The sequence below is a fragment of the Drosophila tropicalis genome, unplaced genomic scaffold (genome assembly GCF_018151085.1).
Source record: "Drosophila tropicalis isolate 14030-0801.00 unplaced genomic scaffold, ASM1815108v1 contig_593, whole genome shotgun sequence".
Classification (NCBI taxonomy): domain Eukaryota; kingdom Metazoa; phylum Arthropoda; class Insecta; order Diptera; family Drosophilidae; genus Drosophila; species Drosophila tropicalis.
The window spans coordinates 10,239,718-10,256,671 of NW_027173070.1; the positions used below are offsets into that span (position 1 = coordinate 10,239,718).

At 35.5% G+C, this 16,954-nt stretch overlaps 1 protein-coding gene across 1 annotated transcript in view; it reads right to left on the reverse strand.

The window, feature by feature from the left end:
- Positions 1 to 2,877: 2,877 nt before the first annotated feature.
- The window catches only part of luna, a 132,252-nt gene continuing 118,175 nt past the window's right edge, over positions 2,878 to 16,954 (reverse strand). Inside the window, 4 exon segments of the mRNA XM_068290415.1 lie at positions 2,878 to 4,040; positions 10,696 to 10,869; positions 10,934 to 11,515; positions 11,518 to 12,265. Coding sequence (XP_068146516.1) covers positions 3,865 to 4,040; positions 10,696 to 10,869; positions 10,934 to 11,515; positions 11,518 to 12,265 — 1,680 coding nt within the window. The 3' untranslated portion in view covers positions 2,878 to 3,864.

Sequence of the window (16,954 nt, forward strand, 5' to 3'; positions counted from 1 at the left end):
GATTTATATACTATTCAAATATATATATATACGGTATACATATATATTATTTTTTACTACACTTTTCTTTTGTTTTATCTTTTTGCTAAGCTTTTTTGCAACTAAAAATGTTAAATTCTAAATGTGTCAAACTTTCGATCTCAAACTGTAAATTTCTTAAAAAAACAGGCCTTAATCAAAGATTTTGTTTGACCTCTTTCTATATCATGTCCTTTCCTTTTCATCTCTTACCCTCTGCTCTATGCCCCCACAAAAAAATGTATGCATTTATATATATTTATGTGTGTGTGTGTGTATGTGTATGTGTTTGTGTCTTTGTGTGTGTGTTTGAAGTTTTACAAGTTAAGTTATTAAGTTTATAGTTTTTAGTACTCTCTAGACTCACATTCAGCGTTTCCTTAAAATTCGTACTGGATTTTTTCATTTTATATATAATTATTAACTTTAATTACGTTCTTACGTATGCATGGGAGGAGGATGCGGGGGCGTTTTGGGCATGTATGTGATGGGGGAGATGGGGACGCGGTTGAGACGAGTTGAAAAGCTTACACCGAAGAGAATTCTCTTTTTCTTTTGGATTCTTCTCTATATCATGATTTGATTTTGATTAAACCTATGCTAATTTATAGTGTGTGTGTATGTGTGTATTCGTGTGTGTTAGTGTACAATGTAAGTTTGGTATAATTCACATATATATATATATGTATACATACATATATCTTTTTTTATTTATTTTTTTGTTGCAATTGTTGCATAAACGCGGAACACCTCGTTGACCAGTCTTTCTTGTTTTTTTTTTACATTTTATTTACTTTTTAAAATAAACTTTATTCTTTTAAGTTTTTGTATGTTTTTTTTTTTCTTAAAGGGGATTGTAAAATACATATATCCATATACATATATATATTTCTATATATCATTATACATATATATATATATGTAAGTGTGACGACCACTAAATATTTATGTTTGTTTTTTTCTTTTTAAAGGTTTTCTATACAAAATATTTCTCGGTTTGTTTTCTGAAAAGTTAGACTAAACTGATTGAAGCATTTTTGACACATCGTACACATTTTTGTTCTGGTTTTCACTTTAATTTTAGGTATATCATCATCTTTTTTATTTTAATTTTTCGTTTTGCTCAGTGCATTTTTTTTAGTTTTAGCCTTTGGAAGCCAAAGTGTTCTCGGTTTTTGTTTTCTTGCCTTTTATTTTCGAACTGGAAGCCGAAGTAAGCTGCTCACTCTCTTTGGGGCGGGGGGTGTGGCGCCTGTTTTTTTTTTTTTTTTCTTTTGTTTTGATTTTTCAATATTCTAACGCTACATTTTACTTACACATTAGCAATAACATTTACACAAAAGAACTCACATAGGATACGGGACACTGGACACAGAATACATAGAAAAAGCCTAAGCCTTAACCAACCACATTTAGACATAGAAAACAACAACAAAAATTCTATTTACCATCAATGAGGAATTAAGCTATAAAAATGCAAAATTATGCTGTGTTTTAGTGTAAATGTATGCGTGTGTCTCTCTTTATCATCATTTAATCATCAAACTGTTCTTTGGCAACTTATGCTGCACCTAAAAGCATGCTATGCATTTTCTGAAAATTGCAATGCTGAGTTTTTTTGAATCAGGATGATCCCTGGAGATCAATGTAAATTTGCAACGCAGCACAATATTTCCAGCTGAAGTTAGTATTAGTGATACAAATTTATAAATTTAATGGAATTTAGTTCAAAAATATTATATTTTTGATCATGATATGGCTAATGAGCCACGTCTTTATTTACAATCTTGTTGCTGAAAATAGAAAGGAACACTCTAGAGAATACTGTTCTCAGGAATAAAATGGGATTTGAACATTCTAACGAACTGACAATTTTCAATATTGTAATCTTCATTTAGTACTTCGTCTCTGCATCATTTTCTGTGTTCAGTTGCTTTCCTCTATTGGGGATCAGAGAATTTGCCCATCACACAAACAATTTAAATAATCGAACAACTGATCACAAATTGTATACCTTGTGTTGTGTGTGTGTGTGTGTGTGTTTTTTTTTTTTTTAATAGAAATGCAATGAAAATGTAATGTAAAGTGTTTTACAAATTATTATTTCTTTTTCATTTATTCAGTTTTAAAAATAATTAAAAATTAAAACAAAACATAAAATTTAAATCAAATGAAATGCTTACACTACAATTTATTGTATGTATATCTTTAGAAAAAAAGGGGAAAAAAAATATCTAAGCAGCAATTAACAAAATTATTTAAAATAAAAAACTATTAGCGCAAATTGGATAATGAAAAGTAAAATGATAAAAGACATAAGGGAATGAAATGGAAAAAACTAGGCCAAGAGAAAAAGAACTAATCCAGTTGATTCCAATAGCTGTAGAACTAGTTCAATTTGATATCCTCAAATTTGTTCACAATTCCATTTCATTCTTTGATGAATAACAGAAAATATTTTCAAAATTTTTATTTTCGTCTTAAAACACTAAGAAAAATTGGATATATTTTTTTGTTTATAGTTTTGATTTAAAATTAATGAGGCACATAAAGAAGAATTTTTTTATGCAAATAATTTTGTTTGCTTTTTTTTTTTTTTTTTTTTGATTTGTTTGTTCAAAATATAAGAAGATGAAAAATTTTGTTTCTGTTTTTTTTTTTTCAATGTAATACTTTTCCGTCACTAAAAGCAAAAAGGCATTTAAGAAAGTTGATGAATTTTAAACTCTATAGTATACAAATAGATCTATAAATATATATTTATATATAATTAAAAACATAGCAACAAAATTGCTTTAGGAAACAAAAAAATATTAAAAAAAAAATTGAAATGAAAAATAGTAATTGGTTTTAGCGCCAAAAAGGAAGGGAAATTAGATTAAGTTCAATTTTAATATGCAATTGAATTATACATACATATAATATATATGTATATAAAAAATTCAGATCTAGACAACAATTAAATTACAATTAAAATTAATTTAAGAAAAATAAGCATTTAACTTTTTATTTGTTGTTTTTTTTTTTGTTTGTATGTGTTTTTTGTTAAATTTTTTTTAATGTTTGTTTTAAACATATTTTGCACTTGTTTCACTTTTTGTTTCTCTTTTTCTTTTACGTACAATGTAGGGGGCGGGGAAGGGGGGGCGAATGGGGGCTAATGTGGATGGCTGAGGCGGGGGGTGTTTAACTTAATTAAACTTTTTCTCTTAATAATTTGTGTGTTTTTTTTTTCTTTTGATTTTTGTTTTGGCAGTGTTTACATTAAGAAAACAAAAATCGAATTTTTTTCTTGTAAAGTTTTTTGATTTTTTTTTGTTTTAGTTTTTTTTTTTTTTTTTTTTTTTTGCTTTTGTTGCTTAGCTTTGGTAAATTGTACAATAATTTGTTTTTGTTTTTTTTTTTTTGTGTTCTGCTAAAAATAAAATTACATAAAAAGGCAACAAATTGGAAACGATAAATGACAATTAATTATATTAAATTAATGAATTAATTTAAAAACGGAATTCCTAGAAAACTTTTTTCATATTACTTTCATTCATTCTTTGCTTTTTCCTATGTTTTGTTTGTGCTTGTGATGTGATTTTTGATTTTGCGTTACTCAAGTTGTTGTTTTTGGGTTTTTTGTTCCAATTTCATCGTTCCGTTTTGTTTCTTTTGAAAAGTTGTTTTTGTTGTTTTGTTTTTTGATGGCACACAGTTTTCACTTAAATGAACTTCCCATTAGGTGGTTGGTGGTGGCTTCTCTTCTACTTCTTTTTCCTCTCTTATCCTTAGAGATGATGCTCTAACTACTAACAACTATTTTCTCAAATTAGTCGATCTGATTGTAGTTTAGATCTCTCCTCACATATGACGCTTCATGTGCAGGGCCAAATGATCGGAACGAGAGAAACAGCGATCACAGTTGCGGCATTTGAAGGGTTTGGCTCCCGTATGCTTGCGATAGTGTCGAGTCAGTTCATCACTACGAGCGAAACGCCATTCGCAGCCTTCCCAAGAGCATTTGTACGGCTTCTCACCTGCAAATAGTTGAAAGAAAGAGAGAGAAAATGCGAAAAGAAAATAAGTTAAATGAAAAACGTGGGAAGAATTCTTATTAAATAAGTTACTAGTAGATGCAGAAATTTGCTAGTTCTCTGCAATTTGTGCTACCATAAATATTCCCGACAAATGAGAGAAAACAAAAAGGAGGCAGCACCATATATACCCTGTGGTTGAGAACTAAGAAGGTATCATTAGAAATGGACCAAGAAATATCTTTTGTTTGCTTCTGTATTCTTAAAGCAAAGGTGATTCCCTTAGTCAAGTAAATTATGCCTTGTATAGATAAAGGTTTCACAGGGTAACTCATGGTCGTTGCTCTAGACTAATTGTGAAGCATTTTTTATTTACCACTTTTGTGCCTCAGAAATGGCAACCAAAATGAAAAAAAGTTTTTTGCTCAAATATGCATAAAGTAAAACACAAGTAAACAAAACATAAAACAAGAGAACAGCACAAAAAGGGGGTAAAACAAAGAAAAAGAACTGAAAAAAAAAACGAACGCAGAGCCAGGAATTTAAGACAATTAAAAATGAAAAACTGAAAAATGAAAACCCAAAACGACGAATCGTGGCAGCAGCAGCAACAACAGGAGCAGAGTCGTCGGTACGATGTGCCAAACGCGATGCTTTGCCAACATTTTTCATGCGTGCCAAAAGCCTCAAAGGATACAAGGATACAAGGCAAGCGGCTGGCAGCCAAAGCGCCGAAAGCCAGAACCAGAATTCACTGAGAAGGCGAACGTACAAGCGAACGAAACAGAGGAGAGCAAGCCAAAAAGGAAAAGGAAATGCAGAAGTTGTAATTTCACACAAAAGCATAAAACCTAAAAATTGTATAAAAGAGGAACCCAGAAACTGAACAGAGCGAGAACTAGCTATAGAACCAGTACCAGGAGTTCAACTCACAGATCCCAATGTGTAAAGCTGGCCAAAAACCGAGAGAGAGAGGCAAAACTGTAGAAAAAATTGCAAAATTATTTGAGTTTAAAAGACAAACAGCAGCCCAGGCAGGAAATTGCCGCCGTTGCTTTCCCGTTCAAAAAAGGAAAAAAAAACGAACTAAGATAAAGGGCATAGAATAAAAAGAAAATAACCAGGCTAAATGAAACAAAAACGAAGCTTTACTACCCTAAATTACTTATGAGATCAATCGAGTTCTTTGGCATTTAATTTGACTTCTAGCTGTCGAAATTGTTTTTAGGATATGAATGATTTTATTGTAAAAACTGTTAATTTGAGTAATCTTAATATACTAGAGAGAAGTCTCAGAGCTACTTATGAAAACTAAATTCTATTCCACTTCCGGTATTGGTCACGATTGAGTCTTTTGATGATATCATTTACTTAGTATAACTTCTATGACTTATACACCGAGAATCTTCATTTGGCCTTGATAAATAGATTAGATTGATTTATTAAGTGCTTTCGCCTTAATTCAAAATAATATATAATAATTTGTTCTGACATGAAAATATATCCTAGAAATAAATTTAAATCTACCTCTTCTCGAATATCCCCAATTTCCTTTAAAGGGTATATTTTGGGGGAATAAGAGGAAAAAAAAAACAGAACTGGAACAAGATAACCGGCAAGTAGACGACGACGACAGCCAAGAAAAATGCATAAAGCTGAGTGGAAAACTTTGTAACGCGCCACATATACAAACGCATACAATCACACACACACACACACACACACACACATACACTTGGCTTGGCTTGGCTTAAAACTTAATGCATGCGGAAATGTGTGATATTTCCGTGCTCAATTTCACATTATGCACTTGCGGCCTCCGTTTGCCTTTTCCTCTGCCACTTCTTCTCAGTTGAATGTTTTCCACTGCCTGTTTTCGTAGCTTCTGCTTTTGCTACTCTGGTTCTTGCCTCCTTCTAGCCCTTCATTTTCTTGCCCATCTTTTTTTTTCTGTTGGACTTGCTCTCTTAATTTCCATTTGTGTTTACTCTGGCCCAAAGAATTGTCCCTATCTACGAATAACTGAGAGTGTGTGTGGGTGTAGGAATGTGTGTGTGTTTGTTCTGCTTATGTGTGTGGGTGAGTGTGGGCCGTCTGCCACTTGCACTTTGGCATGTTGTCAGAACTGTTTGAAAATCGAAGCATTGGCCATAAATAAACCAGATGCCCAAAAACTCAAGGGATGCAGTGCTTCTGCTTTTGCTACTGCTTCTTCTTTTTCTTCTTGGCCAAGGCAGTTCCTGACGTTTTTTTTTTTCTTTTTTGGCCTGGTTGGGCTTGGTTAGTTTGTATGTGTGTGTGTGTGTGTGTTACTATGTGTGTGTGTAAATCAGCGTCAAATGCACAAAGTGCAAACGGTTGCCTCGTTCTCTCTTTGCCCAATTGGTCCACCCCAGGAGTCTCGTATTTGGTATTTTGGCGATAAAGCAGCAGCAACCGAAAAATGGTCATGTTATCTGGCCATTGAGGAAAAATATATCCGAATGGCCCGAAAATGAAAAGCGAAACGTAGCCAAGAAGAACCAAAAAATAAACGAACAAAATCAAACCGAAACCCAAAAATGAAAATCGAAATGTATCGGCAAAGATATCAATTTAAAGACACAAAACCTATAAATGTTTCCCTCAAATCTAGATCGTAATGGTATTTACTTCTTTATACATTTCATTCACGTCTTTTGGTGAAATTTTTTAATTACTTTTATTTTGGCCAAAAAGCCAATCAATTGGCCCAAATACTGATTTAAGCACACAGCGCGTCAGAAGGACGCCAAGCAATGTTAATTTATTGAGCCGAAGGCAGTTAAAACTTAACCTCAGCCGTTTGTCTACCGACTAGTGCCTTTGATATTGATAGTTTTTAGTTGCAGTTGAGGCCATAAAATGAACCCAAGTAAGACTTGTAAATTGTTTAAAACGCCAATAAGGAAGAAAGCAAGGAAGGAGAGCAGGAAACCAGCCAGAGAGGAAAGACCGAGAAGGAGCAACCAACGACAGCCGCTTAACAGCAGAAGCAGCAGCCAACAGCCAGTTAATATTTTATAAATTTCGCTGGGGTTTTAATTTCAGGCCAATAGAAAAGAATTTCTTCCTCTGTGGGGGCCAAAGACATGGGGTGTGGGGCCAAAGACATGAAACTAGCGGGTGGAAAAGATGCAGCAGCAGAAGCAGTTGGAAAATTTTTCTTTCTTCTCGTTGCATGGCTTGGGTTTTTCGCTTTTCTTTGCCCCCCTTTTTTTTATTTTTGCCTTCTCGGCTTTTTGCACTCAACACAATTTTTATGGTCTGTTTGCGTCTTTTCACTTGATTGCACTTGTAATCTTTTTCTTAACGGTTTTCAACTCCCTCGCTCAGTGACTTACCTCGCCACATCCCTCCTCCCATCCTCACTTAACTGGCTGCAACTCTGGCATTTTTATAGCCGCCTGCGTTTAACTAATTGAAATCTTTCACTCTTTTCCTCACTCTCATTCTGTCTCTGTCTGTCTGCCTCGATTTATCTCTCACTTTGTGGCAAAATTTATTTAGCTCTTTAATTGTTGGCGCTCGCGAATTTGAATGGATTTCTAATTAATTTTCGGTTGGCCGGAAACTCCCAAATCAAATTAATTTGCCTAACCCCAGGGATTGGCTCCTATTCTCATACATCCGACAAGTCTGAGAATTGTCTCCCTTCTTCTTCATCTGCTTCTCCCTCTCAAGGGCAACTGAATAATAGGTCATCATCAATTATTTTCTATGTGGGAGTGTGTATGTGTGTGTGTGTATGTGTGTTCGGAGTGTTAAGCGACAACATTAAAAGAAAATTTAATGAAAATTTTCAAGCTTAATTTTCGTTTCGTTGTCGGTTTTTTTCTTTGCTTTTTTTGTTGTGTATGCAAAAAACGTAATTCATTAAATTTTCGCTACTTTAATTTTGGTCATAGACATTTTCCAAATGGTCTTGGGGTCCGAAGGTCTCGAAAGGTCTCCATGGTGTCATTAAAATAATTACGTTTTCTTTTAAGCAAACAAAAAAAAAAAAAAAAAAAAAAATATAACGAAAAGTATAAAAAGAAATTCCAAATAGAATCTTTACTCAATCTTAATTGGCACGACTTTAAAATACCCTGTTTAGGTGAAACTGTTTATTGTAAAATGTTTTTTAAAGAATTTAACTTGGACTCTGTTAACTAAATTGTAAAAATGGCAATTAAAATGAATTGACTCACTAGCGATATGAATATTCTAAAATTTGAGCAACTAAGAATACCCTTCTTACCCTTTATTTTAGGGTAATCGGGCATATTTTTTTGCGATTTTGTATTTTCTTCTTTCTTGGAGCATTTGAAATCAAATGTTTCAATCTTATCGCTTCAACACCTTGACTTTTGATTTTGATTTAACATGTGTAATTAATTAGAAGAAAAGGAAAAAGTAAAACAAATTTAAACTTGTACTAGAAAGCCTAGAAAAGCAACCCCCACTCCTCACCGCTCGAACTCTATGTAACACACAAAAAAAGTGTTTGTTAAAGATAAACTGATGATTTTATTAAGCTTGGCAAAAAGTTTTTGACTGTTATGGATTTTTATTAAACAAAAGTTTTCCCTTCCGTTTTGGTTGGTTGTTGTTTTTGCTGTTGCGCTTATTGAATGTTAATTAAAATCTTAACTCCTTTTGGGAATCGAATATAAACGGCTTTTGTGTAAAAGGGGATGGGAAATGTCCTCGGGGCTATGTTTACTTTTACCCCAATTGAAAATCTGAATAATCTGTGATGATAATGATGATGATGATTGGATTTGAAGCCTTTTTAAAAGGCAAACGACTTCAAACTGGTAAGTAAACTGCAAATGGCCTAAATTCAGAGTAGTTTGATATTTGGATTTTCAAAAGCCGGGAGCGAAGTGTAGAATTGGCGTTTGCCTGTTGAGTATAGAAGTGGAAGGGGAGTGAGTGGGAGTCATTACTGGATCCAAGTAGAATTAATCTAAATATAAGCTTTCTAAGAAGTAGTAATCTATTGAAAACTGTTTTATTTCGCCTTTACCTTAGTTGATTTCAGAAATAGTCGTTGAGTAAAAAGGGTTTTAATATAGATTTCTGGTTAACCTATGATCTAAACTGATTTACTACTAAGAACACAAGAAAGTTAATTAAAGTTCTGATTTTAAATTACTAGACATTTAAATTGTTGGTAATTTTCCTTCTTACATATTCACTTTTCACTCAACACTTTAAAAGCGCCCCGTTTTGAAATTTCTGTTGAATTTGTGCCTGTTTTTTTTGGTTTCGTATTAAATTTAAAGTCTCAAATTTTTTGTTGATTTCTTGCCAAGAATGGCAATTTAAATGCAATCTCTGGCCATCATATATTTCTCACAATTTCTTTTTCTCTATTCTTCTCTCTAGGATTTGAGTTTTTGGTTTGAATTTATGGGTTAAGTGTGTGTGTGTTTTTCATTTTTTTTTTTGTTTGCTTACTTTTGTTTTTGGTTTGGCAATTGCTCACGCATGCAAAAAACTTTTCAACAGCATCGAGTAGAAATCAATAGATTTTCCTACCATGTAATAAAATTACAATTCAATGCTAGGTTTGTCTCTCATTCTGTATAGCTGTCTCTATCGGTGTGTAAGTGTGTGTGTGTGTGTGTGACCAATATTTCATTTTTGAGTTATGCGATTTTTATTGAAATTTCAAGCATCACCCCCACAGCTCTTTCTCTTGCTGTCATGCTATGAGGTTTCCCACCTGTACTTTACCCACGTTCCCACTTGAGTTGATTTCTGCATGTTTGTTGGTTTTCGTTTTTGTTTTTTTATTCGAAAGGGAGCGTCAGCGCTGGCTTCAGTGGACAGTGTCAGGGCAAACACAATGCAACATGTCACTTGTGTGTCACACAGGAGCCTGTCCCCAGCATTGTATGCTTGCTGTTGTTGTTGTCGCAGGTCTCTGATTTATTAAGGGTAACCAGACCAAAGCACGTAGCACCAAACTGTAAACTCAAAATCTATCAGATGAAGGCATAGACGAATTGTCGAGCTCTTAGCAAAAAACTTTAATTGATCTCTTGCTGGGTCTATGAAATTGTGAAAGAGCTTGGAACTAGTTGGCAGTTAATATTTGGGAATGTTACTTTGTCTTAGAATTGATTAGACTTCAGATGATAAGAACGTTTGGAATCTTAGAGGACTATTTTACAGTATCAAATGGCTGGAAAAGAGGCTTATCTATAAACTGATTTCTATTTTCATATAAAATCGATTCAGACATCTCAAAATTAGTTTTAGATTGACAAAAATATTTTGCAAAATATTCAAAGTTTTGGTTAAATAGTTATGTTCTCTTTACACCTTTTTCCCCCAAAGTTTGTAAATCCTTCATCTTTTACTAAAAAATATATGAAATAGTTCGGCTTTAGTTTGCTATTGGCCTACTTTGATAGACTTGACACTTCGGGGCAAGTTTATAAGCTAGTCGCATATATTTCTCTGGTTTTCCTTCTTTTTTTTTTTTGCCAAATTTGCATATTTCAGCACTCTGGCGGTGAACAAAAATGTCAGTTGCAGAGGCCCAAAAATTCCCTTCATCAAGTCATGCGTGTGACCTCGAAAAAAAGACACTTAAACCGACACCAAAAAAACCCATCGCTCGTCCTCTCTGCAGTGCACTCACCTGTGTGCGTTCTTTGGTGGGCCTTCAGATGTGAACTTTTCGTATAGACTTTTTTACAGCCCAGAAATTGGCACTTGTGTATCCGACGTTTGGCATCCGGGCTATGATCACTGCTGCTGCTGCTGCTGTTACTGCTGCTATGATGTTGGCGCGGGTGATGGCTTTTGGCAGAAGCTAAAAAGAAATCAACTTTTAGTCTATAGTCAAAAGTGGGTCAAGTTGTTGCTGTGCGGCTTACCATTTGTGGATTTGTCACTACGCGGCGAATTAACAACTTGTTGCTGTATGTTATTGCTGTTGTTGTTGCTGGTGGCTGCTGCTGTCAGTACGGCAGCAACATTAGATTGGCCATTGTTTTGCATTTGTATGACACGTGCTAGACTTATGCCAGCGGCACCTGGCTTTCCATTGGCCGTGGTCAAACGTACAATGGTGCTGCGGGGAATGTTGGTAGTGGCGGCGGTGGCGGTGGCGGTGTTGCTGTTGGTGTTGTTAGTGATGCTAGCCTGATCGTTGCTGTTGTTGTTACTGCTGCTGCTACTGCTGGTAATGACATTAGTGTTGCTGCTGGCGGCGCTAGTGTTGTTAGTCTCGCTGGGTGATGTGCTCGGTGAATTAATGCTGCTGTTGGTGTTGCTGTTGCTGCTGGAACTACTGTTGCTGCTGTTGCTGTTGCTGCTGCTGCTAGTTAAAGCCTGCGGCGATATGCTCAAATGCTGTACAGCCAATTGTTGTTGCTGCTGTTGCAATTGCGTCATTGTTGGCTGCTGCTGACCTTTAACTGACAATTGATGGCTGGTAAAGCGTAAAATTGCTGTAGGGGGGTGGAATTTGATTGCTGTTGCTGCTGCTGCTGTTGTTGTTGCTGCTGCTGCTGTTGAATCAAAGCAGCCAACTCGCTGGCATCAATTTGTTTCGATCTTTGTTGCTGTTGCGGTTGCGCAGCATAGTTATGTGTTCGCAGGCTGGACTCGGGCGATGATGGCGGCGTTAATGTGGGCAATACAAAATCCTGCACATGATGGCCCAAATGATGCTGATGATGCTGGCTTTTGGCCTGCAAAACGCGCACCTTAATACCCGGCGCTGAGCTGCTGCTTGAGCTCAATGTGATGGTATTGCAATTGCTCATTTGATTGCTAGTGCTAGTGTTGATGTTGCTGTTGCTAGTGTTGCTAATAGTGCTGCTGGTGGGCGTCATATTTCCTCCACTGCTAATGCTAGGATTTGGCGAAATGGCCGATGGCGGCGCTGCAAACAACACACTCATCTTATCATCGACACCCACACCCACAACGCCCGCCTCATCCTCCTCATCGATGCGCTCCTGTTTGACCAGCACCGAACAGCTCAATGTCTGGGCGGAGCCATTGCTATCCCAGGAGATACCCGAACAATTCGATGATACCGACGATGTGGTCGATATCGTATCCAAATTTTGCTCTTTTATTTTCAATTCTTCTAACAGGCGGGCAGGTGTCGAGAATATACCCCAAGCGGTATCCAATTCACTGTGAATTTTCTGTAGCTTGGGCTCATCGTGCAGATACCGTTCCAATTCATAGCAGGTCTGCAAAAGAGAAAGAGAGAGAGAGAAGGAAAGAGTTAAAATAAATTTCACTTAAAAGTTTGTCCATTAACGTGAGAGCAATTCAATTTGCCAAAAATATATCAGCCACATTAAGCAGCCAGCATTATAAACAGAAAAAAAACAACAACGGAACAGCATAAATTATAAAGCCAACCAAGCAGAGGAATTTGGAAAAATTATATACAAAGAACTTCAATACCCTAGAAAAATTATTCTAACATGTACATATGTACATTATATGTATGTACATATTGAGATTTATACCTTTTAAGGCAACATTCAAATCAAAATTAAACAAAGATCTGACTCCAAATTATCATGACTTTATTTGATCATCAGTTATTTTATACGTTTTTTTTTTATTTAATTAGTACATTTAAAGTTAAGAAAAGAACAGAATCCAGGGCCAACTAGACAGGCAATCGTACCCGATATGTCCTTTTCAAATATTTATACATACATTCAGAAAAATTTAATATAGAGTTTTTCTCAACAATATACCCCACCACTTGTACAATTTAGGGTATTGAAATTATGTTTTATGCCTGGCGCAATTACAGGTAATAATTTTGCACACATTGCATACTTTTAGGCATTGGCCTTAATGGAGCCGACAATTAAGTGCACCATAAAAGCCGAAAACGAGCTGGGCCCCCATCATCTGTTCATCCCAATACCCTCCTCCTATCTCTTTTCCCCGCCTTCTCTTTCTGGCCTTCACAAATTCTGTGTCATTGTGTAAACAACATGGGGGGCTCAGCACATGGACGAGTGAGCAAACAAGGAAAATTCTGTTGCTATTGCTGTACTTGCTGCAGGGGCATTGGCCACGCCTCTTTGTTGCAACAATTTCAATATATGAAAAGCTTACATTTTTGGATAGATTGGGGCGGGGTAGGGTACTGTCTGGCTTAAAGCTGTCTACCTCCTATGAACAGAGGCAAAGAAAAAAATAAAATATATATAAATATATTCCACAAATTTCGTAACTCATTTGTATTCTTCGTTTTTGGGCAAACTCAATGAGGCGGAATAAGCAGCAAGCAATAACAACAATAGTAACTGGGGAACGGGGTAAGGGAAGCAGTTGGTGGGGTCCTCTCTTTGACCATTTGGTGTCTGTGTGTGTGTGTGTGTGTAAATCACTTTAAGTGTTATTTCCTCCAAGGCAAAATAATTGCAACACATAAATTTCTTAACCCTTTTTTCTTCCCTATTTGTTTTTTTTTTTCTGCTTTTGCGTACGGCAAGTGAAAGGGATAAAGAAAGGATGAACAAAAAAAAACTATGCTATAATGTGTTATGAATCAGTGAAGAGTATGTGAGAGGGGAAAAGATGGGTAGGAAAGTCTCAACAACAACACGTTAGTCATGATTAATGTGCGGAGTGGAGTAGAGTCTCCGGCTGCTGCTGCTGGTGTTGCACTTATTTTCCATTTCCTGGACAGACAATGCAGCAAAAGTCTGGCAATCTTAGTGGAAAAATCTAAATAAAATGTACGAGTAACATGCGCGGAATGCAAAAGCAATTTGATATATTGTTTAAACAGACACCGACCACACACACACACACACACACAAAGAAAGCCAAAAAATAAATTCTCTAGAGAAGATGAGAGGGGAGGAGATGAAAGGGAAGGTAAGAGCTAGCCAACTTCCTAGTACTAGCTGTACTGCTATCAAAAATGGCATTTTGATTTATGCCACGCTGTTGCCTGCTGCCTGCCTCGCCTCGGCAAACAAATCACATGAGAGCCAACAGGCCAAAGATTAGACGCGACTTTCAAATTGCTCCTGGCAGAGGACATAGCCAGGTGAGTTTCGCCACTCCCTTCACCTTCCCATATCCTTTTTGGTTCTTTCTAACTGATTGATGGCCAGTTGGTTGTTTAGTTCAAGCTCAAAGCTATCTATAAACATGCCAAGCTAAAAACCAAAATGAACGAACGTTTAAAGTTAATTAGTTTTTCGCAGTTCAAAATTTCAATATTTTTTCGGGCGTTGTTGTTATTGTTATTGTTATCTGTAATTAGTCTAATTGTTGCGGTGGTTTCAATTGTTTGCGTTCTATTTGTTAGCTAATAATTAATTTTCGGTAGCGCAAACATTTTTAATTAAACTTTAACATGGGAGTCTCCCCCCAAAAAACACAGCATGAACTGTTCAAAATATATAGCATACTTAGCAGGGCACATAAATTAAATATGTGCATGTAACTAGAGAAATTGTCGTCCATTGCACACACACATAGTAATAATAATCAATGGAAGAACAGTAAAATACATTTATTCAGTAACGGAAATATAATTAATTATTACTGAATTACAAAAGTGGTTTCGAATTTTTGTCACCGACTATCCATTACGAACGACATTTCGACATAATGTCCATTTCCACAGAGGTCTAAAATTATATTCCTACCTCAAATTTTGATATAAAGTGTGACTAATAAAGTAATTATAACTATTTTAGTTTGCAAAAAAGTAAATCAAAATGTCAAGCTCTTTAAATTTCAAAACGAAATCAAACAAATTCATTAAAAACTTATTTTAATGTTAATTTTAATAAGTTTTTGTAAACCAGATTGTGAGTTGTGAGATAGTTGTGAATATACGTGAATACTAGTTTAGTCAAACAAGTATAAAATTAAATTCTTGTCCTATATCCTTTCCTTAGTTATTCAACAATTACAACATACGTTTAGGACTTTAAAACCTATTCATGAATTTTCTTTGAAGTTGTCCAAAAATAAGCACTTTGCCGGATTGCTAAATTACATTATGACCCTAATAGTTTGGTTAGTTATTAATAAAGTGAAATATCAAAGCAACATTCACCCCTCGATAAATAAAATGCCATCTATTTCTATATAGCCATATGCCGTGAATTGCCAATTTTGGGGTTCCTCTTTTTTTGTTTCTTGCACGTATATTAACATATAATTGAAGCCCTTTTTAAACACAAATAACAACAAGAACAAGAACACTTAGCACAGTCATTGATGAGGCTCGATAAAGAGTGGGAGAGCAAAAAAAAAAAAAAGGAAAGAAAGAAAGTTTTCCTCTTTGGTGCTTGGCTTTCTTTCTGCTTTTACTCTTGTTGTAATCAACATAATTATTGTTGGCACAAAAGTTATCAAAGAAACCATGAGTAAAAGGGAAGGCCCAGTGTATGGAATTGAATGGGATGTGGAGTAGCAAAGATATCTAGAAATGTTTGTCAATCTTCTGAGCACACGCGCTTTTTTCCGGGGAGAATATGTGTGTGTGTGTGTATGCGGCCAAAGAAACTTTTTCAACAACTTTTTGGGTGGGTTCTCGTACTTTTTTTTTTTTTTTGCCCTGCTCATTTGTGTTTAATAGAAATTTATTTGGGGAAAACACTTTTCCACACACTTTTTGCCAGCAATTTATGTATGTTTTGTTTTGGCTTTTTCGCCAGATATCAGTCCTGTCTCGATACCCACTCATACCCTCTCTCCCTCTTTCCTATTTTGGCTCTTCCATCTGTGTTTTTGGTGTTAGATGTATGGGCTAAAAGTCGTTGGTTTCCTTTTGCTCTCTAAATACTTTTGGCCATTATTTTTTGCAGTTTTTTTTCTTTTATTTTCTTTTGCGCTGTTATTTTGTTTTGCCATCCTAAATTGTGGTTTTCATTTCCGTTTCAACTTCTTTTCGTTTCAGTGGGTTTTCTCCTTTTTGTTTTAAGGTAAGTTTTATGGCTTGCACTTAGCCCGAAAAAGTGTCAGCTGCGGTTATTAAAATCCGGCAAATTGTATTTTATTTTCGAAGACTAAGCTAAATTATGTTAACAAATAAACATGGGACAAGAGAGAGAGAGAAAAAGAGAAAGAGAGAATAGAAAAAGAGAGGGTTTTCATTTTTATTTTTTCATGTTTGGTTTTTTTTTTGCCAACTTTTTTTTTTGTTCGTTTTTTGCAATTATCTAAACCACAAATTTTGTTTGCCTAGTCGAGAGTGGATGTGGGAAAGAAAATGAACACAATTGAGCCTATGCAAATAAATTTAAGCAAACTAAGAGATGGAAATGTTTGTCCACATGTACCCACACACACACACACTCTCCTCTCCTCATGCTCATCAGCATTTCTCTTCTTTTGCTAACTTTGGTGGCAAATTGAATTTTGGCCAAGGCAAATAAAATTTGCCATTTAAATGGAAAGTGTGGCAAAAAGGAGAAAAAAATATAGAGAGGAGGGTGGATTTCGAGTAGGAGGGGTTTTAGGGGGACACATGTGGTCCCACTTTATATGCTCTGTGCTAATGTAAAATAAAAGCCTGCGATTAAATTTAATTATCTAAATGTTTATTAAAATCTACAAAATGGGAAAAGGAAAAAAGAATATCGTACAATTGGGAGAGATTTGGTAAGAGATTTGCCTGGCATCATCGCACACACACGCACACACACACACTCGCACAGTCGGAAAGAGAAAAATTGTTTGCCTAGGCTTAAACCCCGCGGGATACCACGCCCACACACACACACACAGAGACAGGCCCACTAAGGGGCGGTAGCATATTTAATTATGTGTGTAATTGAAAAAGACGCAATGGCAGTTAAGAGAGAAACCGAGACTGAGACACCAAGAGAGAAAGAGTGTGAGGAAAATGGTTGGCAGAGAAATCTCGCTAAGACTATATTATG